Genomic DNA, 24,358 nt, shown 5'->3' with positions numbered 1-24,358 from the left:
ATTGGCAAATAGACAGACCAGCATCATGCGTAAAAATATGCATAGCCTTTTTTGCATGCATTGGTCTTCCCCGTGCCATCTTCTCGGTCAATCTAAAGGTGGAAGAGTGTGGGAAAGAATAGAGAGTAGGAACTGATGCAAATAATATATAAAAATTGTTACAATAATTTATAAATAGTATAAGATTTTTGACGCAAAGTTGTTTTCTATATATCAGGAGTGAATTATTGGAAACTCTTGGAGATAACCCTTTTTTTTTCTTCTAAGAGAGATTTACTTGTATGGCCCTCAAAAAAATACCTCTTCCTTGTATGGTCTCTTTTTTTTAACTTACTTCTATGACCCTCAAATGAATTTTCATTCCTTCTATAGCATTCCGTCCGTTTTTAGCACTTAACGGTGTTAAGTGGAGGGTAAAAAGACTATAATACCCCCGACGTGAATTTTTTTTCATAAAGTTTAGTTTGTTTCTTGTATAAATTTCTTTTTGAGTACATATGTGATGCTGTCCAAATATTTATTGTGATCCAAATATGTATTGTTATAATGTCTAAATTGTCAATTTATTTATTTACTATTACTCAAAATATACAAGAAACAAACTAAAGTTTGCAATAAAAATGATGCCAGAGGCATTATCGTTTTTTTACCCTCCATTTAACACTGTTAAGTGCTGAAAACGAACGTAAGCCCATAGAAGAAATGAAAGTTCATTTGAGGGCCATAGAAGGAAGTTAAAAAAAATCCATTCAAAAAAAAGACATTTTTTATGGCCTTACAAGTAAATCTCTCTTCTTCGAATATCTTTTTAGAAGTTGTAAAACTACATATTTTTAGAGGAAAAATAGGATATTCTTGGAGATGCTAACGTGGACTTTTTCCTAACTTCACAGGTCAATTGTAATCTGGGCCCTCTCCCTGGCTACTCCGTATGACGCATGGGCTGACCTTGAAAGAAAGGACTCTTCAATTTTACTGGGCTCTCTTGGGTTTTCCGGTCCAACTGCTCCCAAGGCCCAGCATCGGGCAGTCGCATGCGGTGACGCACAAAACCCACCGCGGCACGGCCCCATTCCGCGTCCGCGCTCTCTATATAAAGTATCCCCTCGCTCCCCTCAAAGCCCTAGCCGCGCCCCTGCTCTTCGCCCCGCCGCCGCCCCGCCGCCGTCGCCTGCCTCCCTCAGCCGCCGTCGCCATGGGCAGAAGTAAGTTCGCGTTTTCGATTCAGCTCCTTCGTACGCTTCTACTGCGATGTTTGTTGCAACCGCTTGTCTGAATAGGGCTCTCTGTTTCGTCCGGTGCAAATCTCGACTAGACTAGATCCACACGAAATCGGGTTGATACTTTTGATCAATCCGTGGTGCTTACTGCACGGGCTTAGTGTTGTTTGTCTGCTGAGCTGATTTGTGAAAATCGCAAAGTTGTGGATCCCTAGTATATCGGATGAAGATGATGTTCTGCTAATATATTGACTCAGTTTTTTTGTGTACGGGTGATGTGTTCCGAGGTAACATTCTCATAGTTTAGGATCTGTCTGACTACTGGTAGAACGTGGTATCAATTGATTTGCTGTTCGTAATTGGAAAATCTTGTTTTGGTTCCGCTTAATGCTTGTAGACCTTGTACAATTGCTTTACCTGTCAAAATGGGGTTATTAGTTTTGTTACATGGATTCTTAACAAATACATTTAGTATTCTAAATTGTATGCCATGAAAAAACACTATAGGACCAATCTGATTACACTCCATATGGTCATTCTGTGTGGGTCATGCAAGCATTGTTGTATATTATGTGGAAATTAATGTTGTGTTTTGCATCTAGTCAATGGTTTATATTTGTTTGCACTGATTTTTTTTGGTTACCCCAGTGCATAATTATTATTATGTTATTGATAATAACGAGCTTTCATGTTTCTGAAACATTGGTCAGGGCCTGCGAGATGCTATCGCCAGATTAAGAACAAGCCATACCCCAAGTCCAGGTACTGCCGTGGTGTCCCTGACCCCAAGATCAGGATCTACGATGTTGGGATGAAGAAGAAGGGTGTTGATGAGTTCCCCTACTGTGTGCACCTTGTCTCTTGGGAGAAGGAGAATGTCTCCAGTGAGGCTCTTGAGGCTGCCCGTATTGCCTGCAACAAGTACATGACCAAGTCTGCAGGAAAGGATGCCTTCCACCTTAGGGTCCGGGTTCACCCGTTCCATGTCCTCCGTATCAACAAGATGCTTTCGTGTGCCGGGGCTGATAGGCTCCAGACTGGAATGAGGGGTGCCTTTGGCAAGCCTCAGGGTACCTGTGCTAGGGTGGACATTGGTCAGGTCCTCCTTTCTGTGCGCTGCAAGGACAACAATGCTGCCCATGCTAGCGAAGCTCTGCGTCGTGCCAAGTTCAAGTTCCCTGGCCGCCAAAAGATCATTGAGAGCAGGAAGTGGTCAGTGCAAAATATATTCATTGATGCTGTTGAATCAAAATGTCATAATCTTATTGCGTGCATAAATTATTTTGTATTATTGTATTTAATTTGCATTTTCTTGTTTAGGGGCTTCACCAAGTTCAGCCGTGCTGACTACCTGAAGTACAAGAGTGAGGGTAGAATTGTTCCTGATGGTGTCAATGCAAAGGTACATCTATTACTCTACTTGCTACATTTTTGTGTAGATATCTCTGAATTAGTTTTGGAACAGTTGATATTATCTCTCTTGGATAATGCATATTTTGAAATGTATCCTTTTCCTTGCCTCATTTCTAGAGGCAAGCTTAGTTTGGACATGGTAATCTATGCTTAATCACAGTTTTTACCTTTCGTCTCTGAGCATTTTTTTCTAATGTTTGCTCTCTCATCTCTGAGGACAGTAGTGCATAATCTAATTTCATCTTCTCTGCTTAATCACTGTTTTTACCTTACGTGTTTGAGCATTCTTCTGATGTTTCCTCCCTCATCTGGGGGCGGTATAGTAGCCAGGCCATAATCTAATTTCATATTCTTCTGACCTTTTACAGCTGCTCGGTAACCACGGCAGACTTGAGAAGCGTGCTCCTGGGCAGGCTTTCCTCGAGGCCGTTGCTTAAGTGGAATCCACAGTGGGACTGCGGATCCAGACGTTTTGCTTTAGCCTATCTTACTATTTTGCTTTGTGGAACATGAATTTCAAGTGTCTCGGTTATTACAGTGCCTTATGTGAACCAACCTATCTTGTGCTGAACATCGCTATGCATGGAAGTAGTTCTCTTTTGTGTCTGAATGCTGAGAATTAAATGTTTTGCATCTGAGTATATCTTCTCAATATGGCGAATCTCTTTATTTATTCGAAATGGGTTACGCAAATTTCATGTAGAGGTGTCAATGCGCGATGATTGTGCAATATACACGAATTTGATTTTAGTACGAGCTTTATCACACGCAATCTACATATCTTGTAGAGGCTTCCTTGGATGCAATGTCTAATTGCTTGGATACAATGGGCAATTGCTAGCGAGCTTATAATAGCCCTACTACATCCAACCTATAGGACCTTGAAATAACCAACCATTGCTTATTTAGGCTGATTTTTAGTCTCAACTTGTAACCCCCTATAGAACACTGAAAATCCATACTACACTGAAATCACGACTAGGGTCTGTGCAACACTGAAAGATGCTACTCACTTGCTGTATTATTAGCCCCGCGGCGTGGGTATCCGGATTGCCGCTTGCTCGCATGATGCCAAGCTGGTGAAGTTTCCACGCCTTAAGCTCCACCGGGCAAATTTACCATAGGTCCATAGCACAAAGTAGTATTGTTTGATATCGTAGCAATGAGCCCTTCTTTCCCATCCGTTCCAAAATGAACAACAGTAGGGAAGTTGAAGCCACAACAAACTCTACCAAAGAGATCCAAGGTCTGTTAAGTGATCCCAACTAAAAGTCTGTTAAAGTGGTCGATCCAGCCTAGCATCGATTCCCTGCAACCCAATTCCGCTCTAGTTGCCGGTACCAATTTGCCAACCAAACACTACCATATGCGTACACGCACTTTTAAAAGAGCCAAGCTCTCGTTTTGCTTAGGACTAGGTTAGTTAGATGCATCCTACCGCCGTGGAAAAGCATGCCATGAACATCGAGTTATAAATAAGAAAAAACATACTTTTGTTTTATCTTGACCTGATGAACAAATTTCCATAGCATCGACAATCTATTGTTATTGTATTATTTATTACACACAACAAACTCTTCAGAGTTACTATACTAATAGCATTAGATAGCATTAGATTTAGTAATGAATTGTAGTCACTAATGATATTTAAAAATGATATTTAAATTCAGTATTGAATTGTAGTCATACATTACAACCGTTTCCAGGAACTGGAGCTCAGGAATATCGCAATATTCCCTTAGAAAGCTATACGTCTTCTTTTGACGTTTTAAGGCTCTGTTTGGAAGCGTGGTACAGTTTTTTCACCTGTAACTGTAATATCATTTCACCTGTAATTAGTTGTGCACAAGGATACGATGCCCAAATTGTAAGTCATTCCAAGAATCTTGGAGAGTCAAACTTTTCTAAGTTTGACCAAACTTATATTATAAAATAATAATTATTATGGTACTAACTAAGTATCATTAGATTCTTTCTTAATTATATTTCCATAGTATACTCACATTACGTTATAAATCTTAGTATTTTTCTTTATAATTTTGATCAAATTAAAAATGCTTTGACTCTCCAAGATTCTTGGAATGACTTGCAATTTGGGATGGAGGGAGTATCTTTTTTCAGCGGTAAGTTTCTTGTTTGGGAGGCGAGACAGCTTCTCATGATGCATACACGAGAACAAGCTAGCTACTATCCAAACCCATGAACATGGCGATGTTGGCCTCTGACCTCCAAGGGCAAGCCCACCACCTCTAACGCTGCCACCGTCCCAGGCCGACGACCTTGAAGCCGGCGAGGACGACACCGGCCGGCGACTTCACCCACTACACCGTAGCTGAGGATGCAGGATGCTCCCCACCATGTCTGATGACGCCACCATCAACCCGCTCCTCATCCCGTTGCCGCTCGGCATGGCCGGTGCGTTCTCCCCAGCTGGTGCCTCGGTGAGCTGTCGGCCAGAACGTTGCTGCAGACGGACGCGGAGTCGGGCGCCATCGCCGAGAGCCCGAGACGACGATTGGAATCAGGGTTGCCATCACCGCCGCCACCGAAATACTATATTGAGAAATATTAATATTTATGATTTGTAATAAGGGGTTGTTTAGTTCCCTATAAAATCCAAAATCTAAAATACCAACTACTTTGATGAAATACAAAATGCCAAAATTTCCAGAATCATGTTTAGTTCCATCCAAAATGCAGAATTTATTGTCCTCATTTGAGCATCTCGAGGCTTTTTTTGAGTTTTTTTTTGTCTCTTTAGGCCAAAATCTAAAATGGAAAAACATTTTTTGGCCTAAAATTTTGGATTGTGTTTAGTTCCATTTTACAAAATGATGTACCAAAACCTAAATTTTTTTGGAAAAAAAGGGAAACTAAACACCCGCTAAGTATCATTAGATGAATTATGAAATATATTTAGAGATATAAATTGATAATATTTTTTATAAATCCAGTTATTTTTTTTAAAATATGACTTATTTTAAATCTAGAACGATGTTCTTTCTAGGTAGAGGCAGTAGACTCTATTTGAAATGTAAAATTTTTCTTTTTGGTTGTGTTTGTTTCTGTGAAGTTAAACTGTTTTCTGTATATAATTATATGAATCAATTTTTTTTACACAAAGAACACAGGGGCCTTGGAAAAAATATTGCATTAGTTATTTGTTTTTATTTTCAATCTTATTTCTAACCTTTAGAGCTTTTTTTTTGGTGTGACGATCCTTCAGAGCTTCAATACTATCATTCTAACTAACAAATAAACCATGCAAACTGCTATCCGAATCAAGGAAATTATTTTTCATGGACCTATAAAAAGTGTTACTTAGTTTCTTAACTTTATTTTTTTTTCTCAAACTTGGCTATTTGACCATAAAAGGAATTTTCTTTGGGTTTTAGCCCTTCCGTTAGTTTGTCGGGCTAACAGTCTTAAGTTGCATGTGAAATTACTCTTTTACCCCAGCACAGAAAACAACAGTTCAATAAACTATAGGTGCGCTCTATAGGTTTTTTAGGGTGTCTACTATATCAATAAATAATATCTCAAAATAAGGTATAAGCATGGAAATCATTATTTTTTGAAGCATGGAATCATTATTTTTCCCAAAACAGATCTAATTTCTCAAATAGCAAGTTTGAGGAAAAAAAGGCTAAGAAACTAAGCAACACTTTTCTTTTTTAGGGTTAAGAAAATAATTTTCTCAATCGGAACGGATTGAAATCAAGGACTTCCATCCAGATCGAAAAAAATTACGGCCTCCGCGATCTATAAAACGCTGGCATCTTTCGGTTTCTTCCCACACGTCTTTCATTTGAAACGGATGGAATCATGGAGTCCGCGATGGACTCGCGAAACGCCGACGCCGCCGCCGCCGCCGCTCCAATGCCCCTGTACCCTCACGCTCTGCTGTCGCTTCCGGATCTCGACCGCCCGCCGGCGATCATGGAGATGTGGGAGGTGGAGGCGGTGGCCGCCGCGCTCCCGGCCAAGAAGCGGCGCCTGCGGGAGACCTTCGAACGCCTGGCCGCCTGCTCCCCGACGCCGCTCCCCTTCCGCTGGGAGGATCTCGACACGTACATCTCCTCCCTCCAGTACTCCGTTACCCTCCGCCACCGCCAGCTCCGGGAACTCGAAAAGTCTAAGCCTGCCCCAGCGCTTGCCCCTGCTCCGGCCGCAATGTCCCTGCTGCCCATCGCCGCCGCCGGCGACGTCGGCCAGGTGCGGGTCCTTGAAAAACCACGGCCTTCCCCTGTTCTTCCCGTCGTCATGGCGCTTCCGGCCACTGGCGGCGATGTCCACGAGCTTCGGGCCCTCGTGAGGTCCAAACCCGTCCAACCTCAACCTCCTGCGCCAGCTCCCGCCGCCGCCGCGGCTGCGGCTGACACCGATGTCCACGTCGAGGAGGGAAGAAAAAGGAAGGCGTGTATCCAGGAGGCGGAGGAAGTCCGCGTGGCGAAGCGTACGGCGCATAAGCAGGAGCGCCAAGCAAAGATGCGGTCGCGAAAGATCCAGGAGGATGGAGCGGTGAAGGAGAAGACGACGTCTCCGTCGCACGACAGCAACGGCAAGGAGTTGATGCCGGTTCCTCAAGGCGACGACGACGACAATGGCCTCGCGGCGGAGGCGAACGCGAGCACGGACGCCACAGTGCAGGTGAATCCCGTCACCGTCAGCAAGGTCGCCGTCGTCCTGCAGCCGGAGCTCCCTGAACCTGCCACTGCGCGCGATGCCACGAACCGTGTGCTGGCTGCTGGCGTCGCGAACTCCACTGGCCTGCAACGAAGTCGTCCGCCCCGCCCCGTCGCCGCCTCTGGCGCCGCAGCGTCCGCGGCGGCTGTCACCGTCACCGGCAGGGATGTGGAGGCCGCCAGCCAGAAGGTGCAGATGCAACTCGCCGTGCGGGAGGTTGAACGGCACGACGACCCGGTGCCGGTGGTCACCAAGAACATCGAGTCTCTCGATGGTGGCGAGGCCAAGGTGAGTCCGCGTCGTCCTGGCCACTGCACCGGCAATGGCCTCCCGATCACGGCCATCACGGCCACAGATCCCATCTGCAAGATCGGCGGCACTCTGCACGAGCCCCCTGCCACGATTCCCAAAACCTCCAGCAACTCCACTAGCCAGGCGGTGACGGTGCCTCCCAACTATGAGGTGCCCGACGTGGAGATGGAGATAGTGGAACCGGAGGAGACGACGCTGCAGGTGCTCGAAGACGACGCATCAATGTTAGCCAAGAAGGCATATCAAACACAAGTCGCCATCATGTCCGAGGAGGCAGCCGGCAAGGTAAGCCCACTTCCTCTAGGCTGCAGCAATGGCCATGGCCATGCACAGGCCGCCGTCGCTGGCGCGGCCACCGCGATGCCGCAGGTAGCCGCTGCTGCTGCTGCTGCTGCGGGCGACGCCACCGTGTGCAAAAGCTCACCCACCGTGACGCGCGACACCCCAAACCTTGTGCAGGCTGCTAGCATCCCGGCCCCGAAGAGCGCCGGCGTGCCCGCTGCCACGCGCGAGCGCGACGCCCCGGCCGCCTCGCACGCCACTCGAGGTGCACCACCGGCAGCTGGCTCCCAGCAGGACGCCAGTGACGTGAGTCCAGTTCCTCCACGAGGAGGCAACGGTCTTGCTCACGCTCAGTCGTCCCGCGTGAGCGCCGGCGCCGCCGGCACGCAGACGGACAGCGCGCGTGATAGCGCCGTTGTCCGGCAAGGTTCCCCCGCCGCCGCGGGCGCGGGCGCGGCACCGGCACCGGCCCGCCGTGACCTGAGCGCCACTAACCCTGTGCCGGCTAGCAGTAGACGGGAACACCCTGTGCCTGTGCCGGATGCCGGCAGGCATGTGCTCCAGCAGCAGCACATGCCCAAGCATGAGCCGGTTTCTTCGCCGCAGAAACAGCAGGAATGGTCTTCGAAAAACCATGGCGGCCGTCCGACGAGCTCTCGCCCTGTGCCTGAAGCACAGGTCGCTGTTGCTCAGAGGTCGTGGAGCAGGCCCGGCGAGGGGAGAGGCGGTGGAATCGCAGCTGCACCTGCAGGAGGGCTACGGGGAGACGACAACAACAGAAACAACAAGGACAGGTACAAAGCAAAGCGACCCCTATTTTGCGACAAGTGTGGATGCAAGGGCCATCTGGCCGAAAATTGTCGCACAGCGAAACACCTCGTGGCACTCTATCAGAAGGCGAAAGAGGAGAGGGAGAAGGAGCAGAAACAGATTTGCTACAGGTGTGGATGTACAGGCCACTGGTCTCGCAATTGTCGCACAGCAAAACACCTGGTCGATCTATACCAAAAGGATCGAGCGGCCAAGCGTGCCGCAGGACTTCTTCAGAAAAATGTCTAGCGTTTTTGGAGATTTATTTCAAGCTTATCTGGAATCCTTCATTTGGAGATCAAGATTGCAATATCTAAATGGGTCTCTACAATACTCATGGCAAAATCAGCTGTATGTTATCTTCATATTTGTTGCATTAACCCTCTCAAATGGTACCAAATTAGAATTCATATTGGACTATTGGAGCCCCTTTTGAAATATTTGAATGTTTGTCTGCTTAATGAAACACGTGCCATTGCATGTTCTCGAAAAAAAATATTTGAATGTTTGTTTAAATTTATGTGATATGAATCTCATACCTAGAGGCATACCTCGTGTGTTATTGCAGAATTTCTAAAAAATAAATATGTTATATGCATAGCATTACTAAGTTATCTTCATATTTGTTGCATTAACCCTCTCAAATTTAGGGTACCAAATTAGAATTCATGGACTATTGGAGCCCCTTTTTGAAATGTTTGAATGCTTGTTTAAATTTATGTGATATGAATTTCATTAACTAAGGCATACCTCACGTGTTGTCGCAGGACTTTAAAAAATAAATCTATTGTATATATAACATTACTGTATGATCAGAGGTGGAGCCCTATATGGCGAGGTTGGGCATCTGCTCTACCTCCTCTCCGGTGAGCACGACATCTAGGAACCCATCTCCGGCGGCGGCGCAGGCTCCGACTCGTCACTGACTCGAGCGAATGGTTGAGACTTGAGAACGATGGCGACGGGAGTCAAGCAAAACAAAGGAAGTTCGGCAGTCTCCAGTTTGTGCTGCTGGGCCGTCTAGCAAACAAGGCCCACGCCCACCCATCGCTCAGCCCAAGCAACATACGGCAAACGGGCAGAGGACTAGCATACGGATACGGCGCCGCTCCCCATCTAGTCGTTGCATCGCTCTCGCTCGGCTCAGTTCGCCTTCGCGCCGCACGGCCATAGTCCGCAGCTCCGCGGCTCGGCCACGCCTGTGCTTCGGCCTCCAGGCATCTGGGCTTCGGTTTCTGGCCACCGCTCTACCCCACCGGCCGCCGCCCCATGCTCCGCCGATCGAACAACGGTGGCTGCCGTAGTGCCACTGTGCGGTCGTGCCGGTCAGCTGCTTGCCTGTGGCCAGTGAGTGCTTATGGATGGAGATGGAGATGAAGTTGGAGCCGACCGAGACACAAGTAGGCAGAGGCCGACAGCTCCAACTCCAACTCCATTGAGCCATAAGCAGAAGCGATATAAGAAACTAGGTATTGCCAATTGCCATGGATTTTTAGGAAATTGTTGGCTTCATTAGTTGATCTTTCTGATTTATGAAAGCAATTAAATTAAATGGTTATGCAGATTTAAAAAGCTTCTATACCACTATGACTAAGAGTACGATTTCTACAAGTGGAAGTAACTCGTCCCCAAGCACTCGTGAAAGCAGTAATGTTACTGAATCCATAGAACAACAAGAGCTAGGAGATTCAGAGCAACATCTAGATCCAATAGAAACAGTACAATTTGTTTGCTGAAATAAATATTAGAATACAATAGCTACGTGATAAACCAACATATATATAGTATACATATATAGTTCGACCGATATATTGGTGAAGTTTGCTATATGTAGATAGCGGTCTGCCCTACCTCATTTCTTCAGCCGGCTCCGCCACTGTGTATGATATTCTATATACTGCGTATATATGAATTTGATTTGCATGAATGTTATTAATTGTACCAAATCTCATAAAAATTGGTAAGTTAATAGAAGACAAACCAATAGAATATTTGATTACATTATAGAGAAATATGTGATAAACAAATAGCGTATGTAGATAACTTGTATGTTAATGAATTAAAGATTAAAAATATTGCACAGGATAAAGACGATGTGGATATTTTTGTAATTAATAAGGGATAACATGGACCTAGTGGAGAATGATATAGATATTTTTTGAAATTAATAAGCGATGACATGAACTTAGGATAGAATGATGTGCACATTTTTTATAATTAATAAGAGATGAGATGAGCTCGGTGGAAAATATTGTGCACGCCACATGAAGAAATAGATGCGTCGAGGATGGCGCGAGCGTCGATGTTCTCTCCGAGGCGATCGTGCACCGTCTTGCCCTTGTGCTCCCATGGACTTAGGGGCTCGAGATGAACCGATGCCTCCCTTTCCTCACGTGGGTGCAACGCTGGTCGCTCGGTTTCTGGCTCTTAGTGTCGAGAAGCGGGGATTTCCGCCTGTAGGACCGTGACACACTCCAGGAGTCTGCGGAGGTCGTCGTGGACCCGTCTCCCTTCTAGGGTCGATGGCTCGGGCATCATCCGCAAGAGCATGGTTGCTGCCACCACATTTTGGCTGGCCTTGTTGAAGAGTTGGGGTCGATCGCCCCACTTGTCCTCGATGATGCGACAGTTGACGTTGCAAGCTTGACGTCGGGCCGTTCCTCCATCTCCGCGGACCGCTTGCTCACGCTCGAGGGCCATGCGCAGTTGCTGTAGACGCTTGCCGTTCTCATCAAGCTTGGCCTCAAGCTCATGTAATTGCTCGAGTTCAGCCCGGCGGTGGCCTTTAGGCGCTGATACTGCGGCCTGATGCCTCGGGAGCTCAGAAGGTAACGCTCCCTAAGGCGGAGTGCGATCTTCCGGTCTTGCCATAGCGTCGTCTCTGGATGGTACTTCCTCGATCTTGAGGTTGAAGCACTCCCAGGAGTGGTCGTAACCTCCCTCATCGGAGTCGAAGTAGCCGAAGCAGTAATCGCTTGCTGCAAGGAATCGGCACAGAGCCTCAGGGTCGCCAAGCCTGGTGAAGTCCGCACCGGTCCACGCATCGCCGTCCTCCGCGGAGTCGATGTACGTGGAGGCTAGCGGGGTTGCGATGAGGTCGAGGGTGGAGCGTAGGTGATGTTCGAGGAGCTCCATGTAGGCACTTAGAAAGGTGCTCGTCGAGGAAGAGTAGGCCAGCGTAGCGTTCCCCATACCATAGGATAGTGGGAATGGTGCGGCCGCCCGCCTCCTTCGTGTCGGTGCCAGTCCCGAGCATGGTGGCAGTGGCGCCCTAGGACATGGGGCCGGGACGTTCCTATGTGCTCCCGGCGCCTCTCCCTCGGCCAAGCGTAAACCAGACATGCCCCTTTCGAGGGGGTGTATGCTGATCGCCGGTCGGGAAGGGCCAGAGAAACATGTTGGGTTATTCCTGACTTCGACGTTAGAGCTAGAATCCCCTTGTCTCTGCCGTGCTCAACGAGTGCGGCGAGAGTGATGTCCTAAGCGCCTCTCGCGGCTTGGAAGGAGTGGGGAGGGCTCGTCGTTAGAGGTGGCTCTTGGCAGGAGAAGGACCATGTCATAGCCGTAGCCAAGCAACATGAACTATAGGCTCCCAAACTAGATGATTGTGCCAAGGCAGAGTGGGTGATGGTCGTCAGCCATCCAGAGCTTCCCGAAGGAAGTGGTGTCACACGCGGAAGGCCCCTACCTGGCGCGCCAACTGTTGGTGTTTGGACACTTGGTCTTACCATCGGCGACTAAATTTGTATAAGCGTGTCCTCGATCCTGATGGGGATGCAAGAACACAGACGATTTATACTGGTTTAGGCCAAGAATATCCTATGTCCAGTGAGTGAGGAGATGAGGAGTCCTTGTATTATCTTGCACCTAAGTGTCTGTAGTAGGGGTTATAAGCGGGGTGAGAGAGAGAGAGAGGGGTGCTCCCAGGTCTCACGTGGAGATGTTGTAGGTTTGTTGTGTGCTCAAGTGTATGTGAACTCATACTTGTTGTGTTTTTTTCTCGTCCTTGGAATGGACCCTGCCTTCTCTTTTTATAGTTACAAGGAGAGCCAAGAGATACATGTGTACATGTTGTGTTGCTACTACAGAACCCAGAGCTGAGCTGAGGTATGGCGTAGTACGACGACAGAGTGGCTTCCCATTCCTGTGGTGTTGTAGCCGGTCGTAGTCGTCGTACGAGGCGTGTCTGTCCCTGTAGCTGCGTGTCGAGCCACGCCTATCTTGTGGATGGAATATCTGTACGTGTTGTAGGCTTGCCGACCTTTGTTTGTTGACCGATGTAGAGACTCGTGGCTTCCCTGGTCGTGGACCATGCCCTGGACTCTGACGGGCGCGTGGTGACAGGAGCCTGGATTGACGTTTGAACGCCTTCCCTGGTCCCAGCCGTATGCACAATGATAGGAGCGGGTGGCACAGGGATGGGAATAGATAGCATATTGATCGTCATGGCCTGCTCTGTGTGGCATGGGCACGGGCATGGGGATTTGACTCGTGTCTTATCTTGTAGTACCATGGCCCCATCATGGGTGATGTCATGGGTGATCTCGAGCGCACCAATAGGGGAAGGGTGCTCGAACCCTGAGGTTGGGAGAGGCGGAGATTGCCGAGTCTCGGCTTCGTTCGAGGCCTTGGCGTTGGGTCTCGGGCAAGGCGGAGAAAATGAGTGGTCTCGGCTCTACCCAGGGCCTTGTCGTTAGGTCTCGTACGAGATGAAGAGCGACTGTTTAGTTTTCCTGGCCTCCTACTAAGGGGAGCGGATGAGATTTTTAGTTCTCTTCTTCGGGTACCTAGGTTATGGTACCTGAGAACCCTATAACACAATAATAATTAATAAGCACCTAAAATTAATAGCATAGTTTTTACGTATAGCTTCTCTTATATATAAATATTTAAAATTCTTAAAGCAACAAGGGTCTGTGGCCATTGGTAGATGAACATAGGCATTTGATTCTGGATCACTTACAACTATACTGTAATAGACGTCGACTGAATGTTTTATCGACTCTGATTTAATTAAATCGACACTGGCTCCTAGTCCGATTTCTGCCAGTCGATTCCGAACTCGACGGGAGACTCACACCGTATACATGCCGCGTTCGCCCCCTAAACTCGCGCCAATTGGACCAATCGGAAGTCCTTAAAACTCGCCCTGCGCATGGAATCAAGCAAGAGCACGTCATCATCAGAATAGAGATAGCCACGTACGTACGTCGACGTCGCGTGTGACTGAGATAGCATAGCAAAGATGGAGTTGCTCACCGACGACGTGCTCGCGGACGTCCTCCGCCGGCTGCCGCCACGAAGCCTGGCCGTGTCCCGCTGCGTCTGCCGCGCGTGGCGTGCGCTCATCGACGCCGGCGACGGCATGCTGTGCGCGGACGACCTCCCGCACTCCTTGGCCGGCCTCGTCATCTGCTACGACGACCACCAGGGCCTCCCGCGCGCGATGCTCTTCGCCCGCCCCGGCGTGGGCTCCGAACGGGTGGCGACGACGGATCGGGATCGGAACCACCACCACCTCGAATACGAGTTCTTGGCGTTTGATCCCGCGGTCTCGTCGGATTACGAGGTGGTCATGGTCCCCTACGTCGTTGTTCCTCCCGAATCGAAAGATGTTGGTGAGCCTGGTGGAGGTGGTGCTGGTGCCATGTTGCATTCAGAATGGCCGCCGTCGCCGTGGATCCTCACCGTCTTCTCGTCGGCGACGGGGCTGTGGGAGGAGAGGTCGTTTCTTCGGCGAGGTGAGCCTGCGGGAACTGTCGCCGACCTGCGGCCAAACTGGTGGAGAAATTGGCGGGAGGATGGGCGCGCTGAATACTGGCGAGGCATGCTCTATGTTCACTGCGAGACTAACTTTGTCATGAGGTATACTTTCGGTTTTATTTTATTTCCAGCCGCCTCTGCTAGTACAGTACATATCTATAAACCTAGTATTAAAGGGTTAAAATTTCTGACTTTGATATCATTTCTCTTTGATTAATATATGTTGCAGAATATCATTGTCAGATAGCACGTATCGAGTAATCAAACCCCCAAGATGTTTTGGGGATCATCAGGAGTTTGTGATAGGAAGGTCAAAGAAGGGGATTTACTCTGCATTCCTTGATGATAAGTATCGCCTTTGGATCTGGATCCTTGATGAATCATGTGACGATCAAATAGAGTGGAAACTGATGCACGATAGTGGTCGGGGGATTGCATTTCCAAGTCCAAGTCTTGGCCGTGGACCCTGGATCTTATATGACCTTGGAAGTGAAGACCAAGATGATGAAGATGAAGCGCAAGCGCAACTGGATCAACACCAAGATGATCAAAATGAAGCGCAGCTTGATCAAGAATTCGAATGGAACTCCGATGACGACAACGACAGTAATATTATTCTGCCCACCGATGATGTAACTGAAGAGCGTCGCAGGTTTGTTCAAGTTATGGCGTTTCATCCTTACAAAGAGATCGTCTTCTTCCATGTATCATCAACAAGAGTGATGGCGTATCATTTGAGTAGCTCTAAAGTCCAAGACTTGGGCGCATTGTTGCCTGTGACTTTCATGTCTTGGCAAAGACATGAATATATCAGAAATTATTTTCCATACACGCCTTGTTGGATGGGAGAGTTGCCTGAAGAAGAATTCGAGTAAACCGAAGATCGGCATGTATTGCATCGAATCAAAATTGTTCTATCAATAAAATGCATAGTTTTATCCTCTTGTTTGGGAAGTTGATTCCAAATGCATACTTGAAGTATAACTCCACCATGATTTTAAATTATATTTGTTATTTTTACCCGTAAATATGCGCATACGATTGAAGTAACTGCAAAACGAATTAGATGCCCACTTTATCACTCTAGGCCCTGGAGGCCTGGGGCCCATTTTGTTTTTCATGCAATTAGTCCAGTTGTTGCTTCATGCTTGCACGTTGCAGAGAGGCACGTACTACGTGTTTTTTTCGGAGTGGCGTGAATTGTACAGTACTCGAGCACACTTCGCGTGGCTCAACGGCTCCCTTCGCCTGTGATGATTTGTGAGATATATATAGAGAGAGAGAGTAACTACACGTACGTGTAAAAAGGAATTTCCATATATATAGGGAAATTCCTTTGTACACGTACGTGTAATTACTTTCATCTTCAATAAACTACATTGTGTATGTATTCATACTTGTTTATCAGTTTGAGTATGTTTATATACTCATATTAAGATACTCTAGATCTTACCACGCGAAAAATTTTCAAAAAAAATTATGTTTTAAATATATTACTAAAATGCCACTACTATATTATATACAATAAGTATAACCATATACTCTATGTATGTATGCATACTTAACATACATATCACTCTAGATAGTCTAGTATAATCATATACTTTGTCTATATACATTTCGTCCGGTCATATACACCTTAAATCTAGAGATACATAGATGAGAGTAACTACACGCGCGTGTAAAAGAAACGCGTCATATATATATATATATATATATATATATATACGGCAACGCTATTCTACACCTTAGGTGTAGAATATTATTCTACACCGCAAGTCAAAACTGAGCTGAAAAAATACTGAGCAGTACTGAACAACGTTAAGTATCAACCAATTGTACACCCAAGACCACGAAATACTGAACAATACTGAAACATGAATACTGAACGATACTGAATTTTGCTTAGTATAACACTTTGGTGTAGAATAGTATTCTACACCTAGGGTGTAGAATAGCATATATATATATATATATATATATATATATATATATATATATATATATATATATATATATATATATCCTACGAGTAGTTACTCCCTCATCTAATTAGGCATCCACGAGCAGAGGCCATCCGCGATGATTTAGCGGAGTTAACGGGTTAAACAAAAGTAACCCATTTGTACCTAGCGTGGCTACCGTATATGCGTGAATTAAAAAAATCAGCGTACTTCCGGTTGGCAGAATAATTAGCGCAAAAAGTGGATCAAGCTGACAATGGGTCAAGTATACATATAGGCATAGATGATGGCTGACATTTAAAATCTCTTGTTTCTCTCTCCTCGCATCTCTCCCGGACGGCACAGGCTGCGGCGGCGCTCCCTGTCCCCGATGAGCAGGCCACGCATGGGGCTCCCTCTCCTGGTGGACTGAGCCTCCTCTACGCGACAGACATCCTCCATGGCAGGGCCACGGCGGCGACGCGCTCCTCTATGGCTGGGCGATTGGATCTCTCAAAAGTCACCGATGGTGGGTCTCTTTTTTTTTGTTCTTGATCTTTTAGTTCCGATCTACATACGCTAGTTTCATAATTTAATTAACATGATTATTTTCCATGCATTTCTCGATTTGCTTGTCTGTTGCCAAGCGGCTCCTATGATATACATGGGTGAGTATCCACTAATGCCTTCGACGGTGGATGTATCTATCATGGCATTCTCCATGGCATGAGCATCCAGCAGCGAGCACAAATTGTCACCAGGCCTACACTGCAAAGGGATCCATGCGGATAGGTTGCCGACATTGGCAACGAAGGCTGGTTATATTATCTTTGGATTTTTTACTAATGATTTGATTTCTACGTATAAGTATTACGTCAGTTTAATTTTGTCAACAGAAATATATATACATGCGTACTCCATTATCATAGAAGTATGCACATATATTTTATTCTCAAACAAAAAGTATGAATACATACTCTCTCATTGTTATGTATATCTCCATATGTGAATCAGTGAATGTATACTGTTGCCTAGATCCGTTTTTGCCGGTAATTAAATGGACACCGGCCTTTTTTAATTCATGTAGATACTCCCTCCGTCCACGAAAGAATCAATTCCTAGGTTCCGTGCCAGTCAAACTTTTTAAAGTTTGACTAACTTTATAGAAAAGAGTAACAACATCTATAATATAAAATACATATTATATAAAAATATATATTATGATGAATCTAATAATACTAATGTCATACTATAAATCTTAGCATTTTTTCTAAAAATTTGGTCAAAATTTAAAAAGTTTGACTTAGAACAACTCGCCAACAATACAAACGGGTCCATGTTACTCCACCCGTTAACTTGCCCTGAGTCCTGCTTGACGGGTATTCTCTCGGTGGGAGTAGTTACTCCCGGGAGTATAGAAAACCCACCCTATATATATATATATACACACGACGCCCGTCCCCGCGACCCACGAGGTAACACAATTTCTGGTTCGTTTCTGGTTTCCTTGAGTCGCAAAGGCCTTGTTTAGTTTCCAAAATAATTTACAAAATTTTTTAAATTTTCCATCACATTGAATCTTACGGCACATACACGTAGCATTAAATATAGATAAAAATAACAACTAATTATACAGTTTACCTATAATTAGCAAGACGAATCTTTTGAGCCTAGTTAAACTATAATCTCCTACAACTAATAAAAAGAATAAAAGTAAGACCTCCCCTTGGTGCGACATTAGGCTTCCGTCCGTCGGTCTGCCTTGCGACCGCGCGCCCTCCCCTCGCCCCCATCGCGCCCCCACCTCATGTCCCTAAAATTGCCACTCCACGTGGACCATCCTGGATAAGTATCCCTCTAAACGCCACTATTTGTGGACCCACACAAATTATTATTCATGTTTTACCACCCAACCGGAGATGGAAACAATCCGTGATTTCTGCGACTCCCTCTTTCTCCCTCTCCCAGACCCGTCGCCTGCGACTCCTCCCAGCCCCTTCGTTCTTCTCTCCAGCGATTATTGTCCGCTGCACTCGTCCTTCGCGCGCCTCTCCCTGCAATCTTCCTCGCCGCGCGCCGCCCCATGCCCTCTTTCCTCGCTGCGCGCCGCCGGCGTGGCATGTCTCCGATGAGGTAGATCAGCGAGGAAATGCGGCGGATTTCTTCAGAGTAACAACGTTGTGCCCATTCGGACTACTACACGGCTGCTACCCAGCGACACATCGTCCCGGACGCGGCGACGTCCGCGTCCTGCCCAGCGACACAGCAAGGTAATTACTGATCCTAGATAGCTTGCCCGTGCGTTGCTACGGGATAGCTCATATTTTTATCCATCTGAATGTACGGGTATGTACTGATCCTATGTAACATATTTAGGCTGTGTTGGCGTTAGGCTTTGTTAGCAGCGTTATTCCACAACCGTGCGGCGGCACGGCGGCAAAGCGGCTCTGCTCCAACTCTTGAGGGTTTCTGGGCTCGTGGAGTCGCAGTGAGGTAATATCCTGCATTATTGTAATATTAATATTAGCAAGCTTATAATAATTCAATTTGAAAAAATACATAGTGCGTTTAAGGAACCAGAATGTCCTGTGTAAATCTGAAAAGTACTGTCAAAAACATAGCTTAAATCTGAATAGTACTGTCAAAAACATAGCTTAAATCTGAATAGTACTGTCAAAAACAGCTTCAATCTGAATGGTAGCTTAAATCTGAATGGTACATAATGTTTTATATCCATGAAAGGATGTAAATTTATAACATGTGCTCAACATTAAATTTATAGGTACTGCACACTTATATTTAGATAAGACACCAAAACTGCACACTTATATTTAGAGCAGGATAAGCAAAGGTCAATGTTTCTTTGTCCACAAATCAATAGTCCAAATCACATACAGAGCCTAATCCAAGCATGATAGCAAAAGGTTGCATACCCTACTTGATTGGAAAATGAACAAAGTGAACTCAGAACTGCAGCCAGCGATTCAAGAACATGAAGTGGAATTTACATTACATCTTAATGCAAGACAACCATATTTAGTGTTGTGTGAATACCTGTAGTAGCAACTAAAATTTGGAGTTGAAAAGGAAAACACTGAAAGCTCTCTGCAGGGCATTTCCAGCCTCTATCTTCTCCATGAGATGGCCTATAATTATTGATCAAGTACGATTAATAAACAAGTGCAATAGCAGTTAAAATCTGACACTTCACTGTTAGAACTCTGGTTTAAGGCCACATGGCATCAATAAGTGTGCAACTGTCACATAATAAAAACTAAAATAGTACCAAGTAATGCTAAAGGTGCACAAGAAAATTCCACCAGAGCTTATTTTGGCAGGAAAATAGTGTTACACAAAATTCACAAAAAAATTGGCTGCAAATGTGTTGGATATTATTTCGAAAAACAGGCTGTAACTTGAGGTTCCACCAAACATTAGATGTAAGAGGGCAATTGCAAGCATTTTCTTCCTGCTGACCTAATGGTGTAACTGTCAAAGTCAACCATGGCAATTGGGACACTTAACAAACTGAGTAGTAATCAGTGTTGGGACTGCTTCCATGGTACTAGAAACCAGGCGTGGTGTTGCCGCGCTCATGCCATGGCATATGAGTGGGACTATCGGTGTAGACTGTGGAGCAGTTAAATGAATAGCAACTTAAGAGCATACTTCTTGACTTATCAGGTCCATCTCTTACACCCAATAGTAGCACAATTTTAAAGCTTGTTGAGAAATATAGATATTAGGAAGATAAACACAATAAATTCTACAAGGAGAAAAGGTGCTATATGTCGTGAAGTGCGAAGAAACCTCCATGTTAGGGAACAAAGATTATATTTGTAGATTAGCAACCTCCATGTCAGGGAACAAAGATTATCTTGCCACATTTGGTTGCAGGTTACCATTTTCCGCCCTAAGCCTATGATAAATGAGTATATATATGTAACAATACAAAAGTGATTAAAACATTTGGGAAAAATATCAAAACTGATATATGAACTGACTACTGGACTCGGGGTTTAATTTGCACTCTGATCAATATTAGAAGGGCTAGAACAGCACAAAAATATTTGCACGATGAGACTGATAAATAATACCAAGTTTCTCTACCATGAATGATTGATCCTCAACCTGTGCAATTATCAAATATCTCTTTTGGAAAAAAACATAGTATGCAGCCATCTTAGAGTGATATTTTTTTCCCAAATGTTTATTTTAGTTCACTAATCAGTGAACCGTTTGTACTAAATTAGGAACAAAGCAAACACATTTCTCGATCCAAACATCTGAACCAAAATCATATATAAATAAATAAATAAATAAATTTAAGGCGAACACAAGGTCACGGAATTGTACCACTGTTGCGTTGTGGCGAGGGAGTAGTTTCCATCCATGGAGACCATCGTGCCCACGCACTGTTGCCTACTCGCCGTCAGGGACCCTCGCCAGATCTGGCTCGGCTCGGTTGTGGCTGGCTGGCTGACGCCAGAGCCGTCGAGGAGAAGAGATGGCACAGATCGAGTAAGAGGTGGCCGGTAAGAGGTGGCAGCCACTCCCTGTTGTAGCCGGTAAGAGGTGGCAGCCACCCAGATCTGCTCGCCTCCGCGCCTGCCACTCGCCAGCTGCTCCCCGGTCGGTCGGGTCGCCATGGGGTACGACCAGCCCAAGATGGAGGAGTACGCGGTGCTCCACTTTCGGGTTCGCTCTGAGCTCCTGGTGTTGGTCATTCACCAGCGCTACATGCTCGCCAACGCGCACCACGCCTATGCCGAGTCGTTGCGCTCCATCGGTGCCTTGCTCCACAACTTCCTCTGTAGGGCCCAATGACTGTCGCCGCCTCTGCCCGAGCTCGCACTCTACCTCCCCAAATCAGGAGGAAATGAAGGAAGAGCCACCTGTGACAGTCAGAGAGGGCCAGTGGAGTTAGAAGGGAGTGGGGAGGGAGCGAGAGAGCCAGGAAGCGGAGATCTGAGGAAGGGGATTGGATTACGACCGGTGGTGAGGAAGCAGAGAATCTGAGGAGTAGCGGAAGGACATCGGGTCGCCACGCCTGCGCAGAGATGAGCGCCAGTGGCGAGTCATCGTGTTGCTGCACAAGGAGAAGCAGAGGGATGCCTGGACGGGAGATCCTTGTTCGTAATCTCCGGGGAGGAAGCTCTACCGGTGCTTGTGGCATGGAGTAGGGGACGGTGAGGAAGAAGTAGCAGGTGGTAGGGGAAAAGAGATGAGGCAGAGAGAGAGAGAGAGAGAGGAGAGAACGCAAGGAAGGGGAAACGGATATAAAAGAAAAAAAAATATAGGTCCAGCTCGCCTCCTCGGCTTCTTCGAACGAGCCTGTGACCAATGGCCTTGTTTAGGTTTTGTTTATTTACTTCCTCCGTTCTCAAATAAATCCATATCTCACTTTCTAAGTAATCAAACTTTTTTAAGTTTTATTAAAAATATGTCAAATAATATTAATATTTATATATACAAATAAGTATATTATGAAAATATATTTTATGCTCAAACTAATGATACATATTACATATGATAAATTTAGTATATTTTTATATATATTACTGATCGTGAATCTTATACAGGTACTTAAGTGGATTTCTCATCCTACAGTATATGTCTACATGGAATAGACCATAAGTCACACACATTTATACCGTGAGTATAACACTCTGTCTAAGTTTTTCTGAATTTTTTTAAAAATAACGTAGTATTACCCATGCGACACACAATAAAATTTACATATATATACTCAAATGTGTAATAGGATGGCACGGAGATGCGGCGAAACTTATTTGTGGATTTACCAGCGCACGAAAGAAATGGATATCAAAGATTTCTTTCTGCCAATATTAAACATTATCTTGGTCGTATCACGGAAAGGTCTATAAAGTAGAATTTGTGAGCCTATAACATCGTGCTCTCCGTGACCGTGTTTGATTTCACGAAGTATTAAGTTTTATTATAATATTATTATCTTATTGTGCGATACATGTATTTTTAATAAAAAATGTTAGCTATCCCGTAGCAACGCACGGACACGCTACCTAGTTGAATAATATTTGTCAAATACAAAATACTACAGATCTTATTTTGCTAAAGATTTTAGAACTAAACAAGCCTAATTTGTTCCGCAGATGACCAGACCAGACCAAAGTATTTTTTGCGATCCCGCAGTCAGCTTCCAACCCACTGCGGAGCCGAGCCGACCGACGGCGACGACCAACGACGACGACGACGACGACGCTGCCACGGCGCCACCGTCGAGTTTCCTTCGCCCGTGAGCGGTACTACACATACTTTCTCCACATGGCATGGACACTTCCTCAGCACACTAGTTTCTTAAATACTACTCCCTCCGTTCCAATTTATAAATCATTTCAAAAATCTTAAAGAGACAAAGTATTTTAAGTTTGATTAATATTATAAAAAAATAGAAAGATTCATGACATCAAATATATATTACTATAAAAATATAACTAATAAAAAACCTGATGTTTAGATGATATCATAAATGTTATTATGTTATTATTTAAATTTGATCAAATTTGAGATACTTTGACTCTTTAAGATTCTTGAAATGATTTATAATTTAGAATGGAGGGAGTACTTAGTTGGCATGCCTTTTTCTTCTCGATGCATATTCTATATTATTATTGTCATGCTTGGTTAATCATTATTTCAACGTGATATAACTAAAATAGCAGAGAATAAATAGTTTTTTTTAACATTAATCGTACTCTCTGTTTTCAAAATGCAAGGTGTTGCTCAAGACGTAATTTAACTTGACATGACTTTAAGAGCGTGATTTGACCATTATTTATTTAGCTAGTACTTCTTCTATTCATGAAAGTTTTAATTTCTAGAGTTGTCTTAAGTCAAATTTTTTAAACTTTGACTAAATTTCTAGGAAAAAAATACCAAGATTTATAATACCAAATTAGTACCATTAGATTGATTATAGAATATATTTTCATAAGATACACATTTTATATCATAGATATTAATGCTCTTTTCTATAAAGTTGGTCAAATTTTTAAAAGTTTGACCGGTATGGATTCTAGGAATTGAAGTTTTCGAGAACAGAGAAAAACCAAATTAAGACCATATGTATTGACAAAGTGACTTCATCTATTAACCCAACTGTGCCATTTTTTCATATATCATCTCATCATAACATAACATCTACATATATGTTATGTTGTTAGAGAAACCTTTTATATTAGTAAAAAAAATCAAACAAGAGTATTATATAACTGTGTACTGGCATTATAAAAAGAAAACGAGGGGGAAGTATGATTCAGAGATAAATTAATTGAGAATGCATATTTGGCCATTATTTGCTTTTTAAACTTGACATGAGCTGTAGTTAAATACTTCAGGAGGGGATCAATTTGTGTGGTGGTGGCTCTACCCCACTAGCTAGCTTTAGAATGACATTGTAACCGTATTATTTTTGCTAAGGCCTCGTTTAGTTAAACAAGTCCTGACTTCTCTGCAGCTAGGCATATCACCCATATGCATGGCATATTTCCGCAATAACGTCCACCTTGTGTTGTTGCTGCTGCTCGTCGTTGTTCAAGCGCCCAAGCTACATGGCATCGACGTGACTGATGAGATGTAAGTGTCAATATATACAAAATGCATGCCTTCTTCCATCATCGTGTCAGCGAGTCCTGAATAAATACGTACATCCATGTGATGGATTTGCTGATACATGGATTTTCTGATTTGCGTTGCCAGATTAGGCCCTGTTTAGTTTCCCACCCAAAATTTTTTCATCCATCCCATCGAATCTTTGGACACATGCATGTAACATTAAATTTAGATAAAAAAATAAACTAATTACACAGTTTAGTTGAGAATCGCGAGACGAATCTTTTAAGCCTAGTTACTCTATGATTAGCCTTAAGTGCTACAGTAACCCACATA

The 24,358-nt window shown here is 44.8% G+C and overlaps 4 protein-coding genes and 2 long non-coding RNA genes across 6 annotated transcripts; 4 read left to right on the top strand and 2 right to left on the bottom strand.

Moving 5' to 3' along the window:
- On the top strand, positions 1,048 to 3,285 carry LOC8062999 (60S ribosomal protein L10). The gene is made up of 4 exons (XM_002466823.2): positions 1,048 to 1,205; positions 1,931 to 2,432; positions 2,541 to 2,622; positions 3,002 to 3,285. The coding sequence occupies exons 1-4, from the start codon at positions 1,196 to 1,198 to the stop codon at positions 3,068 to 3,070; spliced, it is 663 nt and encodes a 220-aa protein (XP_002466868.1). The 5' UTR covers positions 1,048 to 1,195; the 3' UTR covers positions 3,071 to 3,285.
- LOC8062998 lies at positions 5,653 to 9,219 on the top strand. The gene has a single exon (XM_021463834.1). The coding sequence runs from the start codon at positions 6,459 to 6,461 to the stop codon at positions 8,970 to 8,972; it is 2,514 nt and encodes an 837-aa protein (XP_021319509.1). The 5' UTR covers positions 5,653 to 6,458; the 3' UTR covers positions 8,973 to 9,219.
- On the bottom strand, positions 13,651 to 14,107 carry LOC110433997. The gene is made up of 2 exons (XR_002451445.1): positions 13,983 to 14,107; positions 13,651 to 13,872 (listed from the first exon to the last, which is right to left on the bottom strand). It is a non-coding gene; the product is annotated as an uncharacterized LOC110433997 (long non-coding RNA).
- On the top strand, positions 14,170 to 15,430 carry LOC8062997. Its single transcript, XM_002466821.2, has 2 exons — positions 14,170 to 14,588; positions 14,716 to 15,430. The coding sequence occupies exons 1-2, from the start codon at positions 14,170 to 14,172 to the stop codon at positions 15,359 to 15,361; spliced, it is 1,065 nt and encodes a 354-aa protein (XP_002466866.2). The 3' UTR covers positions 15,362 to 15,430.
- On the bottom strand, positions 18,321 to 21,706 carry LOC110431981. Its single transcript, XM_021451864.1, has 4 exons — positions 21,423 to 21,706; positions 20,786 to 21,324; positions 19,484 to 19,575; positions 18,321 to 18,930 (listed from the first exon to the last, which is right to left on the bottom strand). The coding sequence occupies exons 2-4, from the start codon at positions 21,154 to 21,156 to the stop codon at positions 18,818 to 18,820; spliced, it is 576 nt and encodes a 191-aa protein (XP_021307539.1). The 5' UTR covers positions 21,157 to 21,324; positions 21,423 to 21,706; the 3' UTR covers positions 18,321 to 18,817.
- On the top strand, positions 22,010 to 24,084 carry LOC110436318. Its single transcript, XR_002454165.1, has 3 exons — positions 22,010 to 22,084; positions 22,564 to 22,713; positions 23,928 to 24,084. It is a non-coding gene; the product is annotated as an uncharacterized LOC110436318 (long non-coding RNA).

The sequence above is a fragment of the Sorghum bicolor genome, chromosome 1 (assembly GCF_000003195.3).
Source record: "Sorghum bicolor cultivar BTx623 chromosome 1, Sorghum_bicolor_NCBIv3, whole genome shotgun sequence".
NCBI classification, from domain to species: domain Eukaryota; kingdom Viridiplantae; phylum Streptophyta; class Magnoliopsida; order Poales; family Poaceae; genus Sorghum; species Sorghum bicolor.
The sequence above is the reverse complement of the archived record's forward strand: the minus strand, read 5'-3'. Positions and strand labels throughout refer to the sequence as shown.